General features: G+C 45.1%; 1 protein-coding gene across 4 annotated transcripts; it reads left to right on the forward strand.

Moving 5' to 3' along the window:
- The first annotated feature begins 2,632 nt into the window (after positions 1 to 2,632).
- Positions 2,633 to 23,353, forward strand: GTF3C2 (general transcription factor IIIC subunit 2). Of its 4 annotated transcripts, none has more exons than XM_061432974.1 (20): positions 2,633 to 3,222; positions 7,939 to 8,068; positions 10,676 to 10,946; positions 11,109 to 11,430; positions 12,006 to 12,285; positions 14,032 to 14,126; positions 14,546 to 14,623; positions 14,774 to 14,872; positions 16,001 to 16,228; positions 16,401 to 16,512; positions 16,727 to 16,835; positions 18,080 to 18,105; positions 18,291 to 18,420; positions 20,240 to 20,384; positions 20,479 to 20,640; positions 20,844 to 20,931; positions 21,190 to 21,318; positions 21,604 to 21,756; positions 21,907 to 22,014; positions 22,312 to 23,353. In XM_061432974.1, the coding sequence occupies exons 3-20, from the start codon at positions 10,700 to 10,702 to the stop codon at positions 22,528 to 22,530; spliced, it is 2,730 nt and encodes a 909-aa protein (XP_061288958.1). In that variant the 5' UTR covers positions 2,633 to 3,222; positions 7,939 to 8,068; positions 10,676 to 10,699; the 3' UTR covers positions 22,531 to 23,353. The 4 variants fall into 4 exon arrangements, with proteins under 4 accessions (XP_061288958.1, XP_061288957.1, XP_061288956.1 ...); XM_061432972.1 differs by lacking the exon at positions 2,633 to 3,222 and adding an exon at positions 3,244 to 3,700; XM_061432973.1 differs by lacking the exon at positions 7,939 to 8,068.
- Positions 23,354 to 26,445: the final 3,092 nt, after the last annotated feature.

The raw sequence follows: 26,445 nt of genomic DNA on the forward strand, positions 1-26,445 counted from the left end.
GTGTGGAGAATTAGTGATAAAGCTGTTAACCTATTAGGTTGGATTAGGTTGAGATTGTGAGAGTCTGACCATTATGGTTAGCCTAAAAAACAGAAGAGTCATCCATTTTGTGTGTGTATATGTGTGTGTTTTATTGAAAAATTTCAAGCATCATAGAAGTACAGGGAACTATTCAAAGAATCCCCCTCACTAAATGCAGTAATTATCAAGATTTCCCATGAATGCTTTCTGTTTCCTTTTTTTTTTCCTTGCAGAAGTTGCATTAGAGCAAATCCCAGTCATTATATCATTTTACTCCTCCAAACATCAGCATATCTCTAAAAAATATGGAAACTTACCATGTTATTACATTTATTAAATTCTTGCTTATCTTTGTCTAATCCATAATCAGATTTCCTTCATTGTCTCAAAAGTGGCTTTTTACAGTTGAATCAGGATCCATACATTATCTGTGGTTATTATGTCTTGAATTTTTTGAATCAAAAGCAGTCTCCTCAGCCTTCCTTCTTTTCTCATGACATTTAACTTGTTCCAGGAACCAGGCTGATTGTGTTTCATACTGCCTCACATCAGGTTGGTTAGTCTATTTTCAGTGATGAATGGATCTGTTTTTGATTGTTGCCTGAATTATTTCATTAGAGGATGCAACATGGTAAATTTTTTCCCTAATTACATCATTCCACGCTTAGTAGCTGATAATCTTCTATAAAAAACTGTCTCTCATCAGTTCATTTCAGTTGCTAAGTCGTGTCCAGCTCTTTGTGACCCCATGGACTGCAGCATGCCAGGCTTCCCTGTCCATCACCAACTTCCAGAACTTGATCAAACTCATATTCATCGAGTTGGTGATGCCATCCAACCATCTCATCCTCTGTCTGTTGTCCCCTTTTCCTCCTGCCTTCAATCTTTCCCAGCATCAGGGTCTTTTCCAATGAGTCAGTTCTTTGCATCAAGTGGCCAAAGTATTGGAGCTTCAGCTTCGGCATTAGTCATCAGTTACTATTCTGAATTACTAATTCATGCTGGAAAGGCAAGATCAATGCTTAATTTTTTAATTGTCAATTTTCAGGCATTGATCACTAGTTACTTCCAATGCCATGCAATGAGAAGTTGAATTTTTGCTTTTTCTCTATAAAAATCATGAATTCTTTTTTTTTTTATATTGAGCATACCACTCAATCATCAAAATTAAGCAGAGGTTCAACAGGATCAGCCCTGTGCTTTAGAAAGCTAACTGGTAGAGATTAGAGATGGAAAAACAGATCAGTAAAAAAAGATTGCCCATCAATCAAAATCACAAGTGCGCCTAAATTTTGGTCCAGCAATTCTGCTTCTAGGAATTTATACATATAAAGTAACTTAGATACAAGGTTATTTACAGCAGCATCTTATTTTCACCCTTTTTGGCCCCTGTGAGGCGTGCCCCCTACAGTGGAAGCAGGGAGTCTTCAACACTGGACCAACAGGGAAGTCCATATGTAACAGAGCAAGACACCATGGGACCTTCCTAGACAGGCTTTCCCCTGCATCCTCTGCTTTAGCTCCTCTCTCAGGTAATTCAATAGTAGTATTTGATGCACATTTCCCAAGTTGTTTTGCAGATGTAAAACATCTTCCCTCTCCAACAGATGGAAGATGTTAACTACCATGAGCACACAGCTGAAACCTTTTGGGGCATTCAGGGCCTTTAGGTATGAGCCACTCAGCTCCTTGTATGGCCCTGCTGTAAACCTTTTTTTGTTCCAAACTCCCACGTTTCAGTTTGTTTGGCTTCATTGTGTATCAGGCACATGAACTTGCACTAACACATAGAGCAGCATTGTTTGTATTAGCAAAAGACTGGAAACCACCTAGATACCCATCAGTAATAAGAACTAACATTACATTTATATAATTACATACTAAGCAGTCATGGGGGCTTCCCAGGTGACTCTGTGTTAAAGAATCCGCCTACCAATGCAGGAGACTGCAGGTTCTATCCCTGGGTCAGGAAGATTCCCTAGGGAAGGAAATGGGAGCCCCATTCAAGTATTTCTTGCCTGGGAAATCCCATGAACAGAGGAGCCTGGTGGACTACAGTCTATGGGGTCTCAAAGAGTTGGACATGACTTAACAACTGAGCACACACAAGAAATCTAACGATAAGGAAGGTTTTTATATATAGCAATGGAATAGTCTCCAAGGTACACTCAGTTAAAAGTAAGGTGCAGGACAATGTAGATGCTGTTTGAATTAAAATGGGGAAAGATATATATGTATTTGCATGAGTATAAATAGAGAAAATGTCTTGGACTTGTAACAAGAAACTGCCTAGGTAGATGTGGTCCGGGAGACTGGAGAGAGAAGTGGAAAAGAGGCTTCACTATACCCTATGCATCTTTTGAATTTCGAATCATGTGAATGTCTTATCCCCCAAATAGATACAATTATTAATATGAGAAAGATTTTGCAATAGTTGAAGTCAAAGATAATCTAATCTGAGGCAATAGGAATGGCAAAGAGGTTTGTTCATTAGAGAAATAAATGCTTGAAACAAGTTTTTTAATGAAGAGAGAAATGCTTGAAATTGAGAGGAACCACAGCCTCCACTGCACCCACTTCAGCACCCTCACAAAGCCTGCCCTAAGCCACAGCACAGCCTTAGCTTGTTTTAGGCCACTTAAGACGAATGGGATGGGAGTCCCCTTGCTCTAGCTTTTAAATCCTGGCTAGCTTGAAGCGATTTAGCAGCAGCAGCAGCAGCTTCTCCCTTGTTTTTCATAAATATTTTGGGTAACCAAGGGAATTTAATAGATGAGATTATCTGGGAAAAGACTGGTTTACCCCATCCTTTCTTGTCCATTTTTGTATATCCTGAACTCTCCTATTCGGTATATGCAGACCTGTGTGATTTACAGCTTTAAATGCCTCAGGAAACGGCAGAAGTTTGTTACATTCTTTCTCCAACCACAACCGACCACCCAGGGAGGGAGTGGGGAGAGGCCTACGACCAAGGGGAGGGTCCAAGCCTGAGGATCATTTGAGTAGAGCGTCTCCAAGCCAGGCTTTTCTTCTGCTCCTCCCCTTCACTGTGTTTCGGTCTCGGGTCCATCCCTGGCTTACACTAGTGGCTGGATCTGCTGGGGGCTGCCCTTGGGGCGGAAGCCGGAGTCGTCCCCCCGCGGCCCGAGGCACGGATTCCTTTGTCTCCCAGGCTTCCGCTCGACGGCTCGGGGGTTGCGGGTAAGTACTCTCTGGTCTGCCCGGCCCTGCCAGCCACGGGCCAGTAGTCTCCACACAAAGCCAGGATTCAGCGCTCGGGAGCGACACTCGGGCCTGGGCGCCCGCACTCTCGAGGCTCGCATAGAAGCCGCGTGGGAACCCGCGGGGGCGCGACGGCCGTCAACGCGCAGGCGTCAGTCTTCCCTTCGGGACACTGCAATTCCCATAAGGCCGTGCCTCGTCCCCCGCGCCTCGGAGGCCCGGGAGCGGCGCCCGCTGCGACGGGCTTGGGGACGCTCGCCGCATTGCATTATGGAATACATAGTCTAATAGAAAACGTCCTGGGGCACAAATTCCCGGCCAAGCCCACGTGTTTACCTTGTGCACTGGGGGTGGGGGGGACGTCAATGAAGAGTAGCTACTAGATTTCGTCATAAAACGGCGACCAGACAGGCGGCGCCATCTTCGAACTTGGACTTCCGGAAGGACTTTGGTGAGGGTGAGTGTACCGCAGCGGGGTGTGAGGGGCCCCACGATTACTACCCCCCCTTCTTTTTTTGATAGCACTAAGACATTGGGAACCAATTCCGGCTCCGCTTTTCCGCCTCTGCTCAGCATCGCGACCTCCAGCCCCCGAGCTCCTACGGAAACCGCCGTGCTCCCCACCTCCCTAACCCACGGTGGCAGCCCCTATCTCTGATCTCCTCGGGTTTCGCCTTCTTTCCCAGTGAGGTGTCCGTAACATCTTATCCTGTGTCCGGGCCCCGGCGCTGCGAACATTGCAAACCTCGAACTCTGCGAACCTACTGTAGTCCTCAGCCTTAGGAAACTCACGGCTCACTTCCCGAACAGGCTAGTGGTGAAAGCTAACCCCACTCCCAGGACTGAGAAAGAGCAAGCGGTCACCCCTAGGGTGGTGGCGGGTCAGTCTTCTCATTGTAGTGTGTTCAGCCTCTTCCTCGGCGAGGTCCTTGTAACCCTGGGGGTTGTGCCCCGCGCGCTGCAACCCCATTGGCGCAGCCAGGGGCCAGTTATGTTTCCCAATCTAGTCCTTTTATCACGCAGCAACTTGGCTTTCTGTTCCGAAAGGGAGAGGTGGCGACTTGAGCTTCACCCGCGAAACTCACTTTGTTAAAAGTGCAGGGTGCAAGCCGAGGGCCCCAGCGGCATATTGTTACACAAACCTCATTCCTGTGCCTTCGTTCCTTTTTGCCACCCTTTCTTATCATCTGTAGTACTTTCTTAATTGTTTTCTTTAAATTGATTTAATTTTAAGGTTTAAGTGCTTTAGTCTTGATCTAACTAGTCCAGGGATTTCATGGACTAGTTACAGTTTTTTTAAATACAAGTTAAAATAAAAACATAATTAATCAAATAAAATTGTTCAATTTTGTATCAGAAGTCATCTTGCAGACCACCAGTTGTACCATGGGAACACTTTGGAAATAATGTATTAGACCATGCCGTGTGTGTAAAATAATTACATACCTGCAGAACAGTGTTACCTAATCATTTTCTGTGGTTGGGGAGATCAGGCTGGCGGCCTTGGAGCAGCATGGGAACCAGACAATTTGGGGTGCAGATTTAAAATTTTATAAATCCTGGTACAAATTTACTAAACCTCTTTTGCTTGTGTCCAAAATTTGTATTGTAAAGTCAAAAATGGAAATTAACCACTACACCCTGCTGCTGCCTTCTCTGAGAAGTGAATCCTTATAGAGATTCTTGTACCTTGAGAAGTTAGTCCTTAAATCAACAAAGGTTAATTATTGCACTTACCATGTACTAGTTTCTGGATACAATAATGAATCAGACAAGGTCCCTATCTTATGAAACTTATAAAGAAAATAACTATGGAATAAGTAAATATCCATATCTCTTATTAAAAAATTCCAGATGGACTAAACAGCTACATGTAAGATCTAAAACTAGAAAAATCATTAGAAAAAAATAAGATATATTATATTCTGATATTATCAATGGGGTAGGAAATACCTTTTTTAAAGACACAGGAATTTCTTGGTGGTCTAGTGGTTAGGACTCTCCACTTCCACTGCAGGAGGCAGGGGTTCAATCCCTGGTCTGCAGCTAAGATCCTATGTGAGGCAGGGTGGCCACAAAGACACAGAAGCCATAAAGGAGAAGACTGAGAAATTTAACTCATAAAATTTAACCTTAGTTTTGCAAGAAACATTATAAGCAAAGTTAAAAAAGGTAGATACCGAGAGAAAATATTCACAACATAAATAACTCCACAGATCAATAAGAAAATGATCAATTTGTCCTACAGAAATGGGCAATTCATAAAAGACATAGATGTCCAACATATAAAAAAGAAGTTGCTAACCTCAGTTATTATCAGGACAATGCAAATAAATGGGCTTCCCTGGTGGGTAAAGAATCTGCTTGCAATGAGGGAGACTTCAAATGGGTTGTCCTTGGGTCAGGAAAATCCCCTGAGGATAGGCATGGCAACCCACTCCAGTATTCTTGCCTGGAGAACCCACATGGACAGAGGAGCCTGGCAGGTTATAGTCCATGGGATCGCAAAGAGTCCAACATGACTGAGTGACTAAAAGCACACACAAGGAGGAATTTTTTCACCCATCAGGCTGGCAAAAATCGAAGATTGACAAGGGTAGTAAAATGCGTATACCCATTTTTACAGTTAATGGGAGTATAAATTGATTTTCATCTTGGCGACCTGTTTGGAAGTATCAAATTTTGAAATGTGTGTACGCTTTAACCCAGTAATTTCACTTCAGCTGATTATTCTAGAAAAATAATTTCTCATTACTGAAGAGATCTATACTTGAATATTCATTGCAGTAGTATTTGTAATAGTATTGTAATCCAATTGTTCATTAAAAGGGAAATACCCAAATAAACTATAATCCTATGGAACACCACATAGTAGCCCAGAAGAATGAGATGGATGTATGTGTACAGATACGGAGAAATCTTCAAGACATACAGAAGTTCTCTTAACTGATCTTCATTTAACTAACTCCCTCTGTTAACTGACATTCTCCTTTTCGTCTATAAAGCATACAAACTGATGCCCATGGCACACTGAATTCTCGAAGCCTATAGGTTTTTTTTCCTGTAGGTCTGATTACTCTCACTAGTTGATCTGAATGCTTGCCAAGAGTTATTGTATTGTTTCCCATCATTTTTAATGTCAATTGATTTGTCACTATATTTATATATTTGTGACATGTTTAAATTTTAAGGAAATTGAGTATGTACAAGTTACATTTCTATTAAAACTGAGTTGAAATATGGCAGATACACAGGTGTTTTATTGTTATTTACATTCTACACATATTTATAAGTATTTTGTATCAATTAAAGGTTTTATACAAACCTAAAAAAGAAAAAGCAAACTGAATTGAATATGGAAGGACAAAAGCAGTGAGTTTGCAAATAAGCAAAAAGCTGCCAACTACGTGTAAAGACAAGAAACAAGTGAATTGTTAAATTTTAGAAGGCGTTTGCTGCAGTTTAGAAGGAGGCAAGGGAAAGGAAAAGGATAAGCATCACCAGTTCCCTTGGGTGGGCCCAGAGGGGGCATGGAGCGAGAACATAACTGGAAAGCTTGACTTCAGAGTGGACGACGGACTCAGAAGCAGGGAGTGTTAGTTATTTGACAAGAAATTGAAGTATGGCTTTTGGTGGTTTTTTCTTTTTAAATATTTATTTGACTGTGTCAGGTCTTAGTTGTAGCACACAAAATCTTCTTTGTGGTGCACAGATTCTCTAGTTGTGGCACAGGGGCTCAGTTGCTCTGTGACACGAGAGTCTTAGTTCCTTGACTAGGGATCGAACCTGCCCCTGCATTGCAAGGCAAATTCTTGACCACTGGTTTTTAGTTTTTTAGTTTTTGTTTCAGAAATCTAAGACTTAGTCATTTGCTGAAGACTATGGGATTAGACACTAAAGGAGAGGGTGTGGGAGCTGACAGAAAGAAAGTGTGACTTTAGTGCCCAGCTAGCTTAGATGTACTGGTTGCAATGGGGGATTGGTTCATCCAGGACTTGAGTTTTGCCAGGCCTGTGAAACAAAAAGATGAAAGGAAGTTTGTAATATCAATAAGAATCTGATTAAAATAAAGGAGTCTAAACTACATGGGATATGGCTGACATAGGGAGAAACTCGAGTGATCAGTGGATAGTGGAGTAATTAACATGGTGAAGAGTAGATACAGTGATCATAGTTGGGCAGCCTGGCTGTAATGATGGGAGGTCGTGATCAGACAGTGGGTGTCTTAGTGATTTTGGAGGTTAAAAAAAGGTTTTATATGTTGGCATCCCGGGTGTGACAGTGGAGTGGATACCAGTGATTTAGCCAAATGTTACGGGCTTGGAAGGAACAAGGTTTTACAAGATGGGGAGGACTTTTTGGTCAAGAATTGGCACTGGAGAAGAACTGAGAAAACACTGATCCCACTTTCTACCCTGGGGTAAGTGGGATTCGAGAGAATGAGCAACCTCCACTTGAGAGCCTGGAAAGCTAGAAACTTCATTTCCTGGAATTTTTCCATTCAAGATTCTGAATATGATTTAGGTCTTACAAATCGAATATGCTCTTGAAGAACTCAAATTTAGACTTCAGTTTAGAGAGGAGGCAGGCCAGAGGGCATGCATTTTGCTTTTGCAGATTGTGGCAGTGACACAGTTCTGGATCTGCAAGCCAGAGAAGAGTCTGCCTCAGTTGGTCACTTTCTGATTATTGCAGAGGCAGCTTGTTTATGGAGCCATCACCTATGGCAGGGGCTTCTTGGTTCAGCTGTGACTCCCTACCGTGGCAGAGGAGAGGCCAGGTGGTTCTTGAACCAGCAGCTATGAACCACTTCTCAGTTTGATAAGTACTTATTCCTAAACTTTTTTGCCCCCTAACCCTTCCTCTATTCTGGGGATTACTTTTGTAATTTCTAGAAACTTGTAGAAGTTTCTGTATTTAGAATGTCATCCTGTTACCTTTACATGAATGACAATTAAGAATTCTCTTGATCCTTTTGTTTCTTTATCCTCTGGCATCAAATGTTTCTAAGAACTCCCAGGCTGACCTGATTGCCTCCCACCCCCATTTGTAGGAGAAATTTAGTCTTCATTCAGATATTTCTTAATGAGTCTTTATTGATTTTTGTGTCCTTTTTATATGATAAGCCCTTTTAACTTTAGGCTGAGATCTTCCTTTACTTCAGGAAAGTACACATTCTGTTTTTCATTTCAGGAAATTTTCTTTTGTTAGGTCTTTGAACATTTTTTCTGTTCCCATTTTTCTTCTCTGTTCTTTAGAAATAGCAATTATTCATATATTAGCTCCCCATTTTCTCTTTTCGCCCATACCATCTTCTCACTGCTGCTGCTGCTGCTAAGTTGCTTCAATCGTGTCCGACTCTGTGCGACCCCATAGATGGCAGCCTGCCAGGCTCCCCCATCCCTGGGATTCTCCAGGCAAGAACACTGGAGTGGGTTGCCATTTCCTTCAATGCAGGAAAGTGAAAAGTGAAAGTGAAGTCGCTCAGTCGTGTCTGACTCTTAGCGACCCCATGGACTGCAGCCTACCAGGCTCCTCCATCCATGGGAGTTTCCAAGCAAGAGTACTGGAGTGGGGTGCCATTGCCTTCCCCACTAGTCACCGTTATCTCTTTATAGTCTGCATGGTTTCTCTCAAATGCCTTTCATACCACTGATTGTCTTTTCAGTAGTTTCAACATTTTGCTTCTCCTCTGATTTTCATTTCTTTGATTTTATTCTTTTATTCAGTTTCTTTCCTTATGACTACCAGCTCTTTTTTTGCCTTGCCATTGTTTTATCTCTTCTTTGATCTCTTATTGGATTTCACAGTCTCTGGCTTTTTTGAAACTATAGAAGTTTTTGTTGGAAAATTTCTTGTTTTCTGGAGACATTCTTTGAAACAGTACTTTTCACCTTTTTCATTTGAGTCCTTTTTATTCTTTCTATAGCAACTAGGCGTAGGTCCCATTGGATCCTTTTTGCTTATTCCTGATTTTGAATGGAGTAGTTCTCTCCGGGTTTGCTGTTTACCAGAGAACAATGTGGGCTTCCCTGGTGGCTCAGTGGTAAAGAACCTACCTGCCAGTGCTAGAGATGGAGGTTCAATCCCTGGGTCAGGAAGATCCACTGGAGAAGGAAATAGCAACTCACTCTGGTCTTCTTTCCTGGGAAATCCCAGGGACAGAGGAGCCAGGCTACTGTCCATGGGGTTGCAAAGAACAGGATACCACTTGGCAACTAAACAGCAACAAAGAGAACAATGTAGGTGGAGTTTCATTGACCTCTATTTACCTTGATATTGTTATGTTGTATCTTTAGCATATGGTGTTATAATGTATCCTTAGCACCTGAGTTAGAGAGTCGGCTGTTGTTATAGTTCATAAGGATATCTTCTTGAAAAGAGACAGTAGGAAATTTTAATTTGTATGATATTTCTTATGGTATTTGTATTAACACACTTTCCACTGAGGCTGATGAATTCTTCATCCTTAAGACATATACAGATCTATGGAGGGATTCCTCCTTGAATCTGAGTTATTTCTTCCCTTTTGTCACAGACAGGTAGGTTATTCTGGTCGCAAACTGGGCCCTTGCAGTTCTCTGTTGCTCAGGTTTTTGGTGTGGCGGTCACTGTTTTGTTTATCATTGTCAGTTTTCTTTGGTCCGTAGTTGCATAGCTGACTTTTTGGGTTTGAAGAAAATGAAGATCCGTGACACTTTCAGTCTATTCTTCAATGTCTAAATAGTTTCTTAATGCAGTGGGATGTTCCTTAATTGTCTCATAGGCTACCACCTCCCCATCCAGCTGAAAGATTGCTAGCAGGACACTAGAAATTACCTATCCTTAAATAAATCTGCACCTTGACTAATATTCACAAAGATGGATGTTAGCTCTAGTCATCCTGTTCTCCTTCAGTTTGATCTAAATTGTATAGTATCTGGCAGCTATACTTTATAGTTTATTTTAGAAACTTGTGGCCTTTCCCTGCTTCATAACAGGTGATTTTTTTTTTTTTTTTCTTTCTCATTTTTTTTAAGAGAGGAATGATTCATTTCATTAGGTTTCAGGGAAAGGAGTTAAATAACTGTTCATTCACTTTAAATCATCTGAATAAAGCACTTAGAATAGTAGTTGGCATGTAGTAAGCATTTACTAAATGGTAGCTTGTTATTGTTTGTTCATTGTCAGTTCCATGAGATCAGGCACCTTGTCTGCCTTGCTTATTGTCATGTTACCAGATCCTAGAATAGTGCCTGTTATATAGAAGATGCTTAGGAATTACTGCTGAATGAATGAATGACCAGAGTTTGGGTTTCTGGTTGGTTGGGAAGGTGGGGTGGTGGGGGTGGTTGGAGGAACAATGATGAGAAGAGAAAGACAGGAGGTGGAAAAATCTGAGCTCTTACCAGAGCTTTTTCCTTCTCGTCATTTGTATGTCTCTTGCATGCAGGGGCAGCCATTTTTTGGGGTGCTAATGGATACCTACGGGGTCGGCTATATGGCTCTGGAGGAGGCCGGCCCCGTGGGGAACATGACTGTGGTAGACTCTCCTGGACAAGAGGTGCTGAACCAGCTTGACGTCAAGGCCTCCTCAGAAACAACCAGTGTGGAGGCTTCCATAGAGATGCCATTATCTACCCCTTTCCCTGGATATGAGGATTCTCTGGATGAGAGGAGGCTCCTTCCAGAGCAGGAAAGCCTCTCCAGACTGCAACAGCAAGGTGTGTCCCTTGATCTTTCAGCCTTTTAGCCCCGCATGCTCAGCTTAAGATGAACGAGAGCAGGTCAAGCTCATAGGACTTTACAACCTGGGTATGGTGTAATCTGTTCCAAAAAGGTTTGAGCTCTGGTCCCATCTCACAGACCCATATTCTTCTCTACAGATCTTTCTTCAGAGATGTCAAAGGTCCCAAAGCCTAGGGCCTCAAAGCCTGGCCCGAAGAGAGGTGGTAGGACACGGAAAGGCCCCAAAAGGCCCCAGCAGCCTAATTCTCCATCAGCCCCTCGGGTTCCTGGTCTCTTAGATCAATCCAACCCTCTGTCCACCCCCATGCCTAAGAAACGAGGTCGAAAGTCCAAGGCAGATCTGCTACTGCTGAAGTTGTCCAAAGGCCTAGATCAGCCAGAGTCTCCACATCCAAAGATGCCCCCTGAGGACTTTGAGACCCCTCCTGGGGAACGACCCCGCCGAAGGGCTGCCCAAGTGTAAGGATTGTGGGGCGCAGCTTGGTGGAGGGGGGCTGGGGTGAAGGGGTGGGGGTGGAGCAGATGCTGGAGAGATGAGTGGACTGTGGTGAGGTGTCAGGTAAGCAGGGGTGGTGCTGGCTTCTGGGCACTTGAGCAGTCTTCTAGGTCTTCAACAGCAGTTTCTGTCTGGTTAAATTCTGTGGGCGGTTTCTTTCTGTACCTCATCCTATCACATTTTCCGCTATTTCCTCCAAGTCTTCACTGCAGTTTTACTGTGCTGTATACGTCAGCATATATATGTCCTTCCATCCTTTCCATTTTCCCTCAATGATCTCTGACTGTGGTAGTGCTTCAGACTTGGACTCAGAAGACCTGGGTTCAGATTCCACATATGTGATCTGAATCCTCTTGTCCAAGTCACCTAACTTTCCTGGATTTCTGTTTCTACATCTATCAAAGGGGGAGGGAAAGTAATAGCCATTTCACACGGTCACTGGGAGGATCTAGTGAGATGAGAATTGGCCAAGCGTCAGGCAGAGTGGGCCCTGGGTGAAGTGGCTGTGCTATGGCTCTGACTCTGCCCTGTCCTGCAGGGCACTTCTGTATCTTCAGGAACTGGCGGAGGAGCTCTCAACAGCGCTGCCTACTCCAGTGTCCTGTCCTGAGGGCCCCCAGGTGAGCAGCCCTACCCAGCCGAAGATAATCCAGCCGCAGGCAGCCTGTCTCCGTGGAGAAGGGGATAACACCGCACGGGATGAAGACTTTGTTCTCCAGGTTGAGGCTGAAGAAGCAGAAGAAAGCGAGGCCCCAAGTGAGAACTCTTCTGACCCCGAGCCTGCAGCGCCCCGAAGCACTGCCCGAGGATCTACTCAGGTAACCTGAGTGGACAAGACCATGGAGGGAGAAATAGGAGCATTATTGGGAGGATCAGCAGGGTGCCCAGAAGGAAGGCTTTAGCCTAGTAACTAGGATGGCCAAAACAGGGGAAAGTTAAGAAAGAGCAACTTCAAACACAGTTGAGATTCTGGACGCTGAGGGTGTAACTAAACAAGATTATTTGTTCATACATTGAGCATCTCCTCTGAGCTAGGAAGCACAATCATGAATAAGACAGGGTCCTCCCGTACAAAGCTTACAGTATAATAAATGCTGCACCAGGAGGGAACAGAATGCTTTAGGCATATAGAGGAAGGGTGGTTAACTGCTTAGACTTCATAAAGAAATGCTCGTTGAGTTAGGTCTAGAAAGGAACTGAAGTTTGTCAGAGAGGATGATTTCCCAGAAACTGGTTATGGCTGCAGCATAGGGCCTGGGTTAACGTGGGGAAGATTAGACTAGAGAGGATGAAAGAAATGAAACTGGTAGGAGCCAATAGAGTATGTGCGTGTATAATTATGGTAAAATAGATATAACAAAATTTACTGTTTTAAAATGTACAATTCAGGGGCATTCAATGCATTCACAGTGTAGTGTAACCATCACCACTATCCATTTCTAAAACTTTTGTCATCCCAAACAGAAACTCTGTACAACAATGGTTTTTAGGTAGGAAAAGAACATGATCGGTTAGGAAAATAGGTTAATTTGCAGTTGACAATGAGAAGGCAGCTTCATTTCTCTAGGTGAGAGGTGGTAAGGGCCTAAACTAAGCAGTGGAGGAAGAAAAGATCAGGAGACAGAGATAAGAGATACATAAGAGGATTAATAGCAGTTGGGAGTTGAAGGAGAGGAAAGGGCAGGAGTTTCCAACTTTGATGGTGCTCTCATACGCTGAACTTGGGAACACAGAAAGGGTGGGGGATGCAGGAAGGGTGAAGGTGGGCAGGTGAAGTGATGAGTTTACTTTCTGACATGTCGAGCTGGAGGGGCCAATGGGTCAAGGGCCGTCCTTCTGGAGACGTCTGGTTGCCAGTCAGATATATAGGACCAGTGCTTTACTCCTCCCAGGGGCATTTAAGGGAGCACCAGAACCCTCTAGTAAAGATAAATGTCTCAATGCAACATCTTAAAAATCAAAATTAATGCAACAAATCTATGCTGAAGAAAATACAAAATTTTCAATAAAGGCAGGAAGTATACTAGTGATACTCACTTTTGCCTCAAGTTCTAATATGGCTCAGCACCACATTGTATGAGTCTAGATTTTGTAGAAAAGTTGAGACTGAGTAAAGGTTACATTTGCTAAGATGCAGTCAGGCATAAAAATGGGGGTCAAAGCCATGAGTCAAAAGGATGAGATTACCAGGAGTACATGTATTGAGGGTTGAGAAGACACAGGAACTCTAGGAAATACATTCAGTGACTAACCCTCAAAGGAGGGAGACTACCCCCAGGGCAGGAGCTTCAGGAAGCAAATAGGAGTGCTCTGAATTAAGTGCTGTAGAAACACACCGAGGAAGATGAACAGAAAATAGAGAGCAGGTTTTGCTGGAGAAGTAAGAGCAAAAGATGGAGAGGTCATTGTAATGGTTAAGATACAAATCTTTTAAGATGCCGATAGGAGAAAAATTAGAGAGCAAGTAGTACCAGGAGAAGAAAAAGCTGGGAAAGCTCTCTCCTGGGGACTTTCTCTAGCCTGTAAAATTCTGGGACTTACACTTTCTTCAATTTGATCCTCAGAAGCAGAAGCCACACGTTCGGGGAATGGCTCACAATGGCTTACCAAATCACATCATGGCCCCTGTTTGGAAGTGCCTTCATCTCACCAAGGATATGTGAGACTTGGGGAACGGGAGCTGGGGATGAAAGGTAGGGGTGGAGAACAAAGGAAGGCCGAGGACCCAGCCTAGCAGTGGGGCTGTGAGAAGTGGGGGCAAGCACCCGCAGTGTAGAACAGGGGGAAGACATTTGTAACTCAAAGGTCCTGCTCCAAAGGCAGAAGCTCTCAAGCTGTGCTGTCCAATTTGGTAGCTGCAAGCTGCACGAAGCCATTTAAATTTCATTTAAAATTAATGAAATATAATTAAAAGTCCAGTTTCTCAGTTGCTCTAGCCACATTTAAGTGCCCAATAGCTACTTGCAGCTTGTGTGTTAGATTAGCACAGATAACAGATTGCTCCCATCCTCAAAGAAAGTTATGGGGCAGTGCTGCTCTGGAATCTCTCCTTCACTAATGCTACTTCTGCTCCTCCAGCCGAGATCAGAAGCATTCATACTGGGAGTTTGCGGAATGGATTCCTTTAGCGTGGAAGTGGCGCTTGTTATCTGAACTGTAAGTTGAAGGGGCATCTTTGAAATCTAGGAGCGGGTGACACCCCTGGAGGCAGAAGGGTAACTGAGGACTCTAGATTGATCGTGGGAATCCCAGTATAGGTGAAACTTTTCCTCATTTAGACTGTTTGTTCCCTTTGCCATCCCCCAGTGAGGCAGCTCCCTACCTGCCCCAGGAGGAGAAGTCCCCGCTGTTTTCTGTACAACGTGAAGGACTTCCTGAAGATGGTACCCTCTACAGAATAAACAGGTGATGATCGCATCTCTTTTTTCTGATTCTGGGAGACAGAAGTAGGAAAAATGGATGTCAAAGGGGATGGGAGATTGGCCCTGTTCTTCCCTGAATGCTGGTCCAGTTGGTCCCAAGGCTAGGAGAGCTGCCTATATTTGCTCAGCCCCCTCTAATCTGCAGTGCTTCTCTCTGCTGGCCAGACTGAGGGAGCCTAGGGAGGTTGAGGGTGGAACAAGTTTTCAAGGTCATATCTACTCAGCTAGACGTGGACAGACTGGCCCTAGAGTGAACACTGTAGTGAATCAGAATGCATGGCCTGTCACCTTTGAAGGTGAGCCTGGAGCTAGACAGACCTGGGGAAGGGAAGGAGGAAGATAACATGGTGGCTAGGACTGGTCTCGCTTGTTGACTGTGAGTGATGATGCTCTGGTGCTTGCTTAGGTCAGGAGCTCCAGGTGGCGCTCCCATTCTGTCTGCATTCCTTTTTTTTTTTCTTTTTTAAGAGCAGTTTTAGGTTCACAACAAAACTGAGAGGCAGGTAGAGAGAGTTCCCATATACTCCCTCTCTCCCCACCACCGCTCCACCCCCACCCCGACACGCACAGCCTTCCCCATTATCAACAGTCCCTCACCAGAGTGGCGCATTTGCGCATTTGTTATAATCGATGAACCTGCACCAACACATCACAATCGCTCAAAGTCCATAGTTTACCTTTGGGTTCATTCTTACTGTTGTACACTTTATGGGTTTGGTTAAAGGTTTAATGACAGGTATCCATCATTATGGTATCATATAGAGTATTTGCATTGCCCTAAAAATACTCTGTGTTCTGCCTGTTCATCCCCTACCTCTCCCCTCCTCAGCCTCTGGTTATCACTGATCTTTTTACTGTTTCCATAGTTTCACCTTTTCCAGAATGTCTTATAATTGGAATCATACAGTATGTAGCCTTTTCAGGTGGGCTTCTTTCACTTAGTAATGTGCATTCAAGTTTCCTTCATGCCTTTTCATGGCTTGATAGGTCATTTCTTTTTAGTGCCAAGTAATATTCCATTGTCTGGATGTATCACAGTTGATCCATTCATCTACTGAAGTCCTTACTGCCTTTTACTAGCTCCTTTTTTTCATCTTTGCCTTTTCTATAGATTTAGCTCTATCACTGCACACCCAGAGCGCTTGGATGTGTCTTTCTTCACTGGGGGCCCACTCTGGGCTCTGGACTGGTGCCCAGTGCCAGAGGGGTCAGCAGCCTCGCAGTATGTGGCTCTTTTCTCCAGCCCTGACATGAATGAGACACACTCACTGAGCCAGCTGTATTCAGGCCCTGGGCTGCTCCAGCTCTGGGACCTTGGGACCTTGCAGCAAGAAAGCTGGTGAGGTGGGGCTGGGACACTGCCAGGGGAGAGTGGTGGAGGAAGAAAGAAGGGTGGGTCTGGGCTGGGGGCAGGGGAAGGCTCAGACTGGGTTGAGACAAGGGGAACACAGGCTCTGGAAGCTCTAGACCCTTCCTTCCTACCCATTCTCTGCACATGCTCTCTCTCTCAGTCTTGGCAACAGAGCCCACTTTGTCTACGGGATAGCTTGTGACCACGGCTGCATCTGGGACCTCAAGTTCTGCCCCAGTGGAGCATGGGAACTTCCAGGCACCCCTCGGAAGGTACTTCCCACTTGACTGTGGGGTGGCCTTTGGCCTCAGCCAGAACAAAGGGGCCCTGGGTCTTCCCAGAGTTGGAGAAAGGGAAGTTGGAGAGTGGGAGGTGGAGTTTGTCCAGCAGCTCCATATCAGATTTTCAGGGACCAGAAGCTCACGCATTTTCTGAGACATTCCTTCCAGCAGCAAGTCTCAGTGCAGATCTGGTGTCACCCTCTAGGCTCCTCTCCTGCCCCGACTGGGTCTCCTGGCTCTTGCCTGCTCAGATGGGAAGGTGCTGCTGTTCAGCCTGCCCCATCCCGAGGCCCTGCTGGCTCAGCAGCCCCTAGGTGAGTATTGCAGCAAGGAGGATGGGGCTGCTGGAGTTGTGGCCAGAGCTTAGAAGGGCCTGTCCACCCCCTCCCCCCGCACCCCGAAACTCCTCCAGGCCCAGTGTCTCCAGTGCAGAGCCTTACCCAGTCAGTCCTCCCATTCTGACTTCACTCTTCCCCATTCTTTTACTTCTCTCTTTTTCAGTCTTGTAACTGCCTTCTTTGAGCACATTGTCTTTGATCTCCCCACTTCCATGCTCTCCTGTGCTCTCAGGTCTTCCCCCTCTCACTGCCCCAGTTAACTGGCTGTGTGAGGAGCTGCCACAGGCTGAGACTGGTGCCTGGAGCTTGTCTCCTGCCATACTCCTCTTCCTCCCCCAACCCTGTCCTCACCTCTCCTCCCCTCACCACCAAACATACAGGAGAAAACGCTCTCTTTGTTGTGAAGGGAAGGAGAATATGGAGCTGAAGGTGAGCATGAAGAGGAAGGAGCAGAGAAAGGCAGCTCCCATTTGATTAAATTTACTTGTTTTTCAACAGTACTGCATGTTTAAAGAAGAGGGCCCCTGGGTTTAAACCCTGAGAAATTCCCTATTTAGTGGTTTCTGGTGTTAGGCATGGATTGAGGAGGGAGTGGGAATTAAGAAGTTAGGACAGAGGTGTACAGACAATTCTTTCAGGATGCTGGTCTGTGAAGGAGATCATAATAAAGAGGTCGGTGGCTGGAAGTGAATGAAGGGTAGAGGGGGAGGGTTCCTTTGCAGCCCACTGGTTAAGAAGCCACCCTTCCAATGCAAGGGGGCACAGGTTCAATCCCTGGTCAGAGAACTAAGGTCTCACATGCCACAAGGTGTGGCCAAAATAAGGGGTAAAGGAAGGCTTTGGTCTGTTCATTTGATTAACCAGAGACAAGAGTGCATGTTTTACTTCTATGCTTGCGAGTGACCCAATAGCAGGAGAGAAAGTGGAGAGTGCAGAAGGGGTGATCAGATGAGCCACGCTCTGGACAAGGAAAGCGAAGTTGAGAAGAGAGCAGAGTGGAGAGATTAGGCATTCTCATAGGAGGAAGGGCACAGTCAAGTAGAACAGGAAGAAGGATCTGGGGGCAGGCAGAGGCAAGTTCACACATTGATGGTGGCAAGAGAAAAGTGAGAGGGAGGGGCATTGTTGAGAGGGCAGGGGTGCTGGTCTGCGAGCTCAGCCTGGTTGGGACCCCAGCCGTCTGGATCTAGAACTTCAGTTTCTGCCCTTCTTCCTCACAGATGCAGTGAAGCCTGCCATCTATAAGGTGAGTGAGGAGCCTGCTCCCTTAAGCCAAGGCTCCATCTTCTAGAGCCTGCCTTACCAATTCCACAGTGAGTCTCCTTCCACCTCTGGAAAATCTCCCACCCCGTGCTGACTAAACACTGATTTGAGCCTTCATTCCAGACAGTAGTTATGCCTAATCCTGGTCTTGTCTCTCTGTCCCTGCAGGTTCACTGTGTGGCAACCCTCCAGGTAGGGTCTATGCAAGCTTCAGAACCCTCTGAGTGTGGTCAGTGCCTTAGCCTGGCTTGGATGCCCACCCGGCCCCACCACCACCTGGCTGCTGGATATTACAATGGTAAAAAACAAAACATAGGGAACTATTGCTCTTTAAATTTTTATATGTGCTTGTTTTTTGGTTGTTGTTTCCCTTTTGGTTCAGTGTTCAACATTATGGAGTTATAAAAATTCGTGCTTGTAGAAAAAATATAGAGAAGAGAAAAATATCACTAGACTTTTTCCACTCAGAAAAAAAAAAATTAAGAATAGATAAACATCATTTCTTGCTGTTCTCTATGCATGTATAAAAAGATTGGATGGAAAGAGAAAGAATTCTATAAAAATGGGATCATAAAGATCCTTTTAAGATTAAAAAGGAAAAGAATAAAAAGTTGTAAATAACATAAATTGGTATCATTAGGTTGTTACTGTTTTTAATTTTTTATTTGTTTGAATTAGATCTTAGTTGCATCACGTGGGATCCTTCCTTGTGGTGCACGGACTCTCTAGTTGTGCCAGGAGGGCCCAACTAAGTTGCTCTGTGGCTTGTGGTATCTTAATTCCCCAACCAGGGGTCAAACCTGAATCCCCAGCATTGCAAAGTGAATCCTTAACCAGCAGGCAAGTCCCAGTTGTTACTGGTTTTAAATAACAGTTTCACTTTTAGGCACACCAGTAGACTTTCTGCTGGGGATGAGGAAGTTAGCGCTCTTACCCTGCTTTTTCTCATCCCTCTCACCATCTCCTGTGTCCCTTTTGGTGGTCTTATTCTTACATTGTCAAGGTATGTGATACTTGATGCTGTTTTGCCATCTTAATTCCCAGAATTACCTAATCTTAACTCTATATTGAAAAGAGTGCCTGTCTCCACCAGACCTTTCATCTCAGGCTCCCCCTCCGTGGCTCTGTTATTTAAATTGCTTAGCTGTAATTCACCGTCAAGTTTTTTCAAGAAAGGCTCATAAGTGTTACATTTACTGAGTTTCTGTATAAAAAGGGGATGTCTTTTACATTGATCAAAGTTATACTTGTGATTACCTCATCCTCTGCCAGGCTGGTCAGCTTGCTTTGGATCAGCCCAGTTAGTTTATTTGTCCATTTGTTTTCTATTCCTCTACATGTTGCTTTTGGCTCTTTGCCTGTTCTCTTGGCCTGAGAGTAGAGTTGGCAAACATTTCTGTTCAGGTTCAGACAGTGGATATTTTATGCTTTGTGGGCTCTTTGGCCATTGTTGGAACTATCCACGTCTGCCATTGTAAAGAGAAAGCAGCCACAGACCTCAGGGAAACAAATGGGTGTGGTCGTGTTCCAGTCAAACTTACTTACCAAAACAGGCAGCAAGCTGTGTTTGGCCCACGGGCTATAGTTTGCCAACCCTTGTCCTAAAGGGTTTATCCTTAAAAAAAAAAAAAATACCCTTGACTTTTATTTACTGGGTGCATTCAACCTATCTTTCAATAATAGATCTCAAACTAAGCTATTACTTTTATGTTGATGAGCACTGGAACTAAAAATATCAGGTTGAGTCTTTAAACCATGGACGGAATGTTGGCTAGCTAATCATAATCCCTCCAGTCTTTCATAAGGGATCTGATCTGAGAGTAGAAGACATAGGTCCTAGGAGCCAGAGAAAGAAATTAGAGCAAGGAAAAGAGATTACTATGTGCTGTGCTCAGTCGTGTCCAACTCTTTGCCAGCCTATGGACTGTAGCCCACCAGGCTCCTCTGTCCATGGAATTTTACAGGCAAGAAGACGAGTGGGTTGCCCTTTCCTCCTCCAGAGAATCAAACCCATGTCACCTGCATCTTCTGCATTGGCAGGTGGATTCTTTACCACTGAGCCACCAGGGAAGCAATAACCTGACTTTAACACCTACACATTCTTTCCTGACCCTCAGGCATGGTGGTTTTATGGAACCTTCCCACGAACTCACCCCTGCAGCGGATACGGCTCTCTGATGGCTCCTTGAAGCTCTACCCGTTCCAGTGTTTCCTAGCCCATGACCAGGCTGTGCGTACTCTTCAGTGGTGCAAAGCTAACAGGTATTGAACAGGGGGGTGTGGAGGTGGGAGGTGAGGACAGGCTGACTCTTCCAGAGTTGTTCAGACTTGATCTTCTTCTCTCATCTTTCCACAGTCATTTCCTGGCCTCTGCAGGGAGTGACCGGAAAATCAAATTCTGGGACCTTCGACGACCTTATGAACCAATAAACTCTATCAAGCGCTTCTTGAGTACAGAGCTGGCCTGGCTGCTCCCCTACAATGGTGTCACTGTGGCTCAGGACAACTGCTATGCCTCGTACGGCAGGATGGAGAGAGGATGAGCTCTGGGGACAGGCCCTCGGGGTTGGGGTGCACTGTGCCAGATTATTGTGGGGAGAGGAGGGTTGTTTCACTTTGGGAGTCTGGATTCTGGGGGAAGAAAAGAGTCTAATCTTAGAAAAAGGAAGATTTTCTTTTCTTTATCTCTTACAGTTATGGACTTTTCTTTATCTCTTACAGTTATGGACTCTGTGGAATTCACTACATTGATGCTGGTTACCTTGGTTTCAAGGCCTATTTCACTGCTCCTCGAAAAGGCACTGTCTGGGTGAGCCCCTCTCTTCCAAACTTTCAGTACACAGGCAAACAGTTCCTAGTGGTAGTCAGAAAGAGGCCATAGGTTTGGAAAGAAAGAGAAGATAGGTGTGTGGTAATTGTCATCAAGGATATGGATTATGTTAAACTTATTTATGCTTGTTTATGTGAATATGTCTCTCCCCCCTCAGACTGTGCAGTTGTTACCAGTTCACAGAACTGAATTAATGAGTGAGTGAGTGAATGACAAATATCTGTCTCTTCCTATTAGAGTCTTTCAGGATCTGACTGGCTCGGGACAATAGCTGCAGGAGATATATCTGGAGAGCTCATTGCAGCTATATTGCCTGATATGGCACTGAACCCAACAAATGTCAAGCGACCTTTAGATCGAAGATTCGTACGTATATGAATATTTAATAGCACCATCTGTTGGGTCCTAATCTACCTGACCTCCCAAATTAGTGCTGCCAAGTAGCAGAAGAGTCTCCCCACCCCAGTATTCTCCCTAGAAGTCTTAGCATAGAGTTGTACATAATTTCCCCTACCTTCATGTATCTGAACATAGGTTTAAACATACCCTTTTCTTCTACCTTAAAGTCTTTCCTGCTCCAAACCAATTTTCTCTATTTTACTTTTATTTGGTCTTCAGTATTACAGGTCGTAATCTCATTCTTTTTTCTAGCCTATATATAAGGCAGATCTGATACCATATCAGGACAGTCCTGAAGGTCAAGACCACACTTCTGCTTCATCTGGGGCCCCAAACCCTCCCAAGGCTCGAACTTACACTGAAACGGTCAACCATCACTACTTGCTGTTTCAAGACACAGATTTGGTAAATTGAGGCCAGGAGAATGGGTGCAGCATTAGAAAACGTAGACGACGTGAGTCCTTGTATAGCAGGGGATCTGGAGGAGTTGCAGCAGAAAGATGTAAAACTAAGAATCTGCTCGCTTTCTCTCTCCTCTCATACCCTCCTCCCCAGCGTTCGTTCCACGGTCTGCCCCACAGAGAACCGATGCTGCGCATGCAGGAGGGAGAGGGGCAAACACGGCTCTGCCTGGACCGGCTGCAGCTGGAAGCTATTCATAAGGTAGGAACCTTACCTCTCATCTTCCCATCCTTGCTCTCATCTCCTCCCAACTCTGAGCCTGTGAGCCATGAAATCGGAGAGGAAAAGGTAACAGAGATGGCAAAGGAGGGGAAATAGCTCCACACCCTCATCCTCCAGAGCACGACAGACACTTCCTTCATGGTCTTCTCATCCTGATTCTCACCCCATCATGGTCCTGTTCTTTCAGATTGCGGCCCTTCTTTTTGCTCTTACGGCTAGGACTCACCCTGAAGTACCAACTCTGAGCATCGCTTTTGTTTTCTGTTCTTTTCACAGGTACGTTTCAGTCCAAACCTGGACTCTTACGGATGGCTGGTCTCTGGAGGGCAGTCGGGGCTGGTTCGGATCCATTTTGTCCGTGGACTCACCTGTCCACTGGGCCACCGTATGCAGCTTGAAAGCCGAGCCCATTTCAGTGCTATGTTCCAGCTGGCCTCCCCCTCTCCAGGGCCTGGCTTTCCTCCAACCAGCCATTGCCTTCTGCCCGGTCCCTAGTCATGGTCCCCACAGGACCCTTGGAATGAAGTCTGCCGAGAACAATTGGCTCCGAGCACACAGCCATAGGAACTGGGGCCTTCCTGGACAGTGATGCTGCCAGGCCTGGATCTTTAGACCTGCCTCCCCAGGACCCCTTAGATCCCTCTCCTTCCACAGACTTCTCCTGTCATCATGGCCCCCCGCGGGCAGGGGGGTTCTCCCTCCACAAACTCTCAAGTCTCAGCATAAAACTATGACTCACAAGAAACACTCAGCCTGTCCTAGGCCTGGGAGTCAAATTGCTCATATTGAGCATATTGTGAAGTGGGTAAAGCTAAGTAAAGGTACTGGGTGTTTTTGAGACCACATGTGAGTGGGTGTTTGGAGAACTGGAAAGGGTATCTGCATGAAGGCTCCTGTCTGACTATGTTCTGGATCCAATATTACTGCCTTCCTAACTTCCTCTTTAGAGTACCCAACACACAGGCCCACGAGCAGGTGATGGTAACTCATTGGACTGAAGCTGCTTATAGGACTTCCTTAACTAAGGAACACACCACAGACGCCCTGCCAACAGAAGAGTGGCTCAGATCTTACTTGCTCCTGCTTATGAAATATTCCCAATCACTGGTCATCTGACCCTTCTTGAGCACTCCTAGACAGTCATGTTTTTAAAATCTTCCTTTATATCAAGTCAAAGAGTACCTCTATACATTTTACCATGGGTGTTAGGAAATCTAGTCACTCTTCCCTGTGATTGCTCTTTTAAGTATTTAAAAATAGCTATCATGTGTTTCCCAAGTCTTTTCTTCTCTAGATTAAATATCATCAATTACTTTAACCATTCTTTTACACGTCATGATTTTTGATCCTTCTGTCACATTGTTGACTTATTAAACATATTTAGCTACTTTATTTCAATTCTCTGTATAGGAGGTATGTAAAATCCAAGCACAGTAATATATCTCATCTTGTGGGATGTTGCAGACTCATAGTGACTGCAATATTGCCTGTTAAGCAAGGATGGACCACCCTCCCACCCCACCCCACCCCCGCCACCAAGGAGAACTAGGCAAACAATAGTCTTCAAATGTATGAGTATAACCTGAGGTTTGGTTGTGGGGAGCAGGGCAAGAGTCAGATGACTTCAGGAAGTAGAGAAAAGCACACAGCCAGCTCCTATTGAAGGGAGTGGAGATTAGTTCAGTCAGTGCCTTCTTGGAACAAAACCTGCTGGCACTGTAGACTGGCCAAATATCTGGGAAGAACTTTCTGCCTCTTCAGTGGAGAATTTTATCATATGTCAAGAAAATTTCCTTTAAGGGGAAAGGAATCAAGTAGTTCAGTTCCTTTCCTGTGCAGAAGAGGAAACAGACCTGGAGGCAACCCAGACCATTAGCAGCAGAGGGACCACAACTCACGTCAGTGCCAAGTATTGCACCATCCTATTGTGCTAGCTCAGATTGTGCCAGTTTGTTTTTGTGACAGTTGGTAGGGAAGTGCTTTCCATTGCAGTGTTGCTTTGCTCATTCTACACAGCAGCCCCTTGGCACTGCATCATGAAATCCCACTTTCAGTGGTAGAAAGATGGGGCCTGGGGACCCATGTCATTGAGGCTGTAGGCTGGTATTGGCAGCCCTGCCCCTGCTGCCCGTTCTGCCCTCATCTCAGCCTCCAAAAGAAAATCAGGAAAATGCTGTCAGCCCTTGCTTGCTTTCTCTCCCGTAAACCATTTACTCCCCAGGCCACTCCCCTCCAACCATTCCTCGTCCATGGGTTCCTGTGCGATTCTTCCTTTGTGCCTTTGCTCTTGCTAGTCCCTCCTCCTGGAACGTCCTTTTCCACCATCTCCACCTAAGTACTGTTCATTGTTCAAGGTCCCAGTGCAAATTCTAACCTTCACCAAAGGGCTTCCCAGATTTCTCCAGTAAAATCTATTCTCTCCCATGTGTTCCCAAGAGGAAGGAAAGGAGGCTAAAGGAATATATATTGGGCACTTTCAAGAACTTTAACATATTACTTAATTTAACCCTAAAAAGTCAACATTGCCCCAATTTACTTGACAAAGATTCTGAGAGTTTAAGCATTCTGAAGAACGTCATAGAACTGCTGAGTGGTGGTAGTCTGACTTCAAACTACAACTTTCCAATTTGGCACATTTGGTCTCCTATTACATTTACTAGTGTAAATTTACTCTAGCATGGTGTTTTGTGTATAGAAACCTTTAGTTAAAAGTTTGTGATATCAAATTCTCTTGCTTCCTAACTGCATTTCTCCAGTATCTCTTATAGGATTCTCCCTGCCTTAATCATACAGGAATTGTGTAAATGGGGGGCTGGAACTAGTCAGGTAAAGAGCCTGAGTCAGACAAGGCTGCCTCCTGAAGTGTGAGCTCCCTGGGGATAATTAAGCGAAGGGTGCCAGGCTGACATCTGCCAGGGATCTTGCAAAAGTTTCCACTACCCTAGAAAGAATGTTGCAGTATATTCACAAACTGTTACAAATGTTAGAGCTGGAAATGGATTAGGAAATCACCTAATCTATTGGTTTCCAAACACTTGTAGTTGTGGGCCTCCTTATTTAAATGTGGGTTTTTCTAGAAATATATACATATTTTTATGTGGGTAGCCTTTCCCTTCTCCAGGGGATCTTCCCAACCCAGGGATTAGACCCAGTCAGTTCTCCTGCATTGCAGGCAGATTCTTTTACCAGCTGAGCCACAAGGGAAGCCCAAGAATACTGGAGTGGGTAGCCTATCCCTTCTCCAGCGGATCTTCCCAACTCAGGAATCGAACTGGGGTCTCCTGCATTGCAGACAGATTCTTTACCAACTGAACTATCAGGAAAGCCCTTAGAAATATATACATATTTTTAAAAGTTGAGATGAAGAACAGCTTGTGATAACCCTCTCCCCAAACATCTATAAATCCCTAAAACTGAGGAGCCCATGTATTGCAAGGAGATCCAAGCAGTCCATCCTAAAGGAAACCAGTCCTGAATATTCATTGGAAGGACTGATGCTGAAGCTGAAACTCCAATACTTTGGCCACCTGATGCGAAGAGCTGATTCATTTGAAAAGACCCTGATGCAGGGAAAGATTGAAGGTGGGAGAACGGATTGACAGAGGATGAGATGGTTGGATAGCATCACCAACTCAATGGACATAAGTTTGAGTAAACTCTGGGAGTTGGTGGATGGACAGGGAGGCCTGGTGTACTGCAGTCCATGGAGTCGGAAAGAGTCGGACACCACTGAGCGACTGAACTGAACTGAACTGAGGAGCCCAGTGTGAAAACCATTTCACAGATGAGGAACTTCAAGTCTAGAGATGACCAAGGCTGCAAGCCCGCTTAGTTATGAAACCAGCGCCTAAACCTGACGTTCTGGAAGAGTCCTCTTTACGCAGCATTTCTAAAGGCTGCTGCTGCTGCTAAGTCGCTTCAGTCATGTCCGATTCTGTGCGACCCCATAGACGGCAGCCCACCAGGCTCCGCCGTCCCTGGGATTCTCCAGGCAACAACACTGGAGTGGGTTGCCATTTCCTTCTCCAATGCATGAAAGTGAAAAGTGAAAGTGAAGTAGCTCAGTCGTGTCCGACTCTTCGCGACCCCATGGGCTGCAGCCTACCAGGCTCCTCGGTTCATGGGATTTTTCAGGCAAGAGTACTGGCGTGGGTTGCCATTGCCCTCTCCGTTCTAAAGGCTATTGTGGACAAAACATTGAACTAGTCGGCTAGGAGGACGACAAACCCGAAACAAGACCCAGTTCCACCCATTCAGGAGCTCACAGTTGAGGCTAGTGAAGAACTTACATTTTTCAAAAAGTAACACGCACATATAATTACGGCTAGCAAGTTTCCAAACTCTTGATTCCTGAGACCTAGAACTACGTCTGAACCTTGGCCAGTTCCAGGACACGGGAAAGGTGAGGGT

This window comes from Bos javanicus, chromosome 11 (assembly GCF_032452875.1).
Source record: "Bos javanicus breed banteng chromosome 11, ARS-OSU_banteng_1.0, whole genome shotgun sequence".
In the NCBI taxonomy this organism is placed as follows: Eukaryota; Metazoa; Chordata; class Mammalia; order Artiodactyla; family Bovidae; genus Bos; species Bos javanicus.

Excerpts from the sequence above, each read along its gene's own strand:
- GTF3C2 (XM_061432974.1), top strand. The coding sequence starts at position 10,700 with ATGGATACCTACGGGGTCGGCTATATGGCTCTGGAGGAGGCCGGCCCC. Across the intron at positions 11,431-12,005 it reads CGCCGAAGGGCTGCCCAAGT|GGCACTTCTGTATCTTCAGG; the intron begins GTAAGGATTGTG and ends CCTGTCCTGCAG. Across the intron at positions 21,757-21,906 it reads TGTTTCAAGACACAGATTTG|CGTTCGTTCCACGGTCTGCC; the intron begins GTAAATTGAGGC and ends CCTCCTCCCCAG.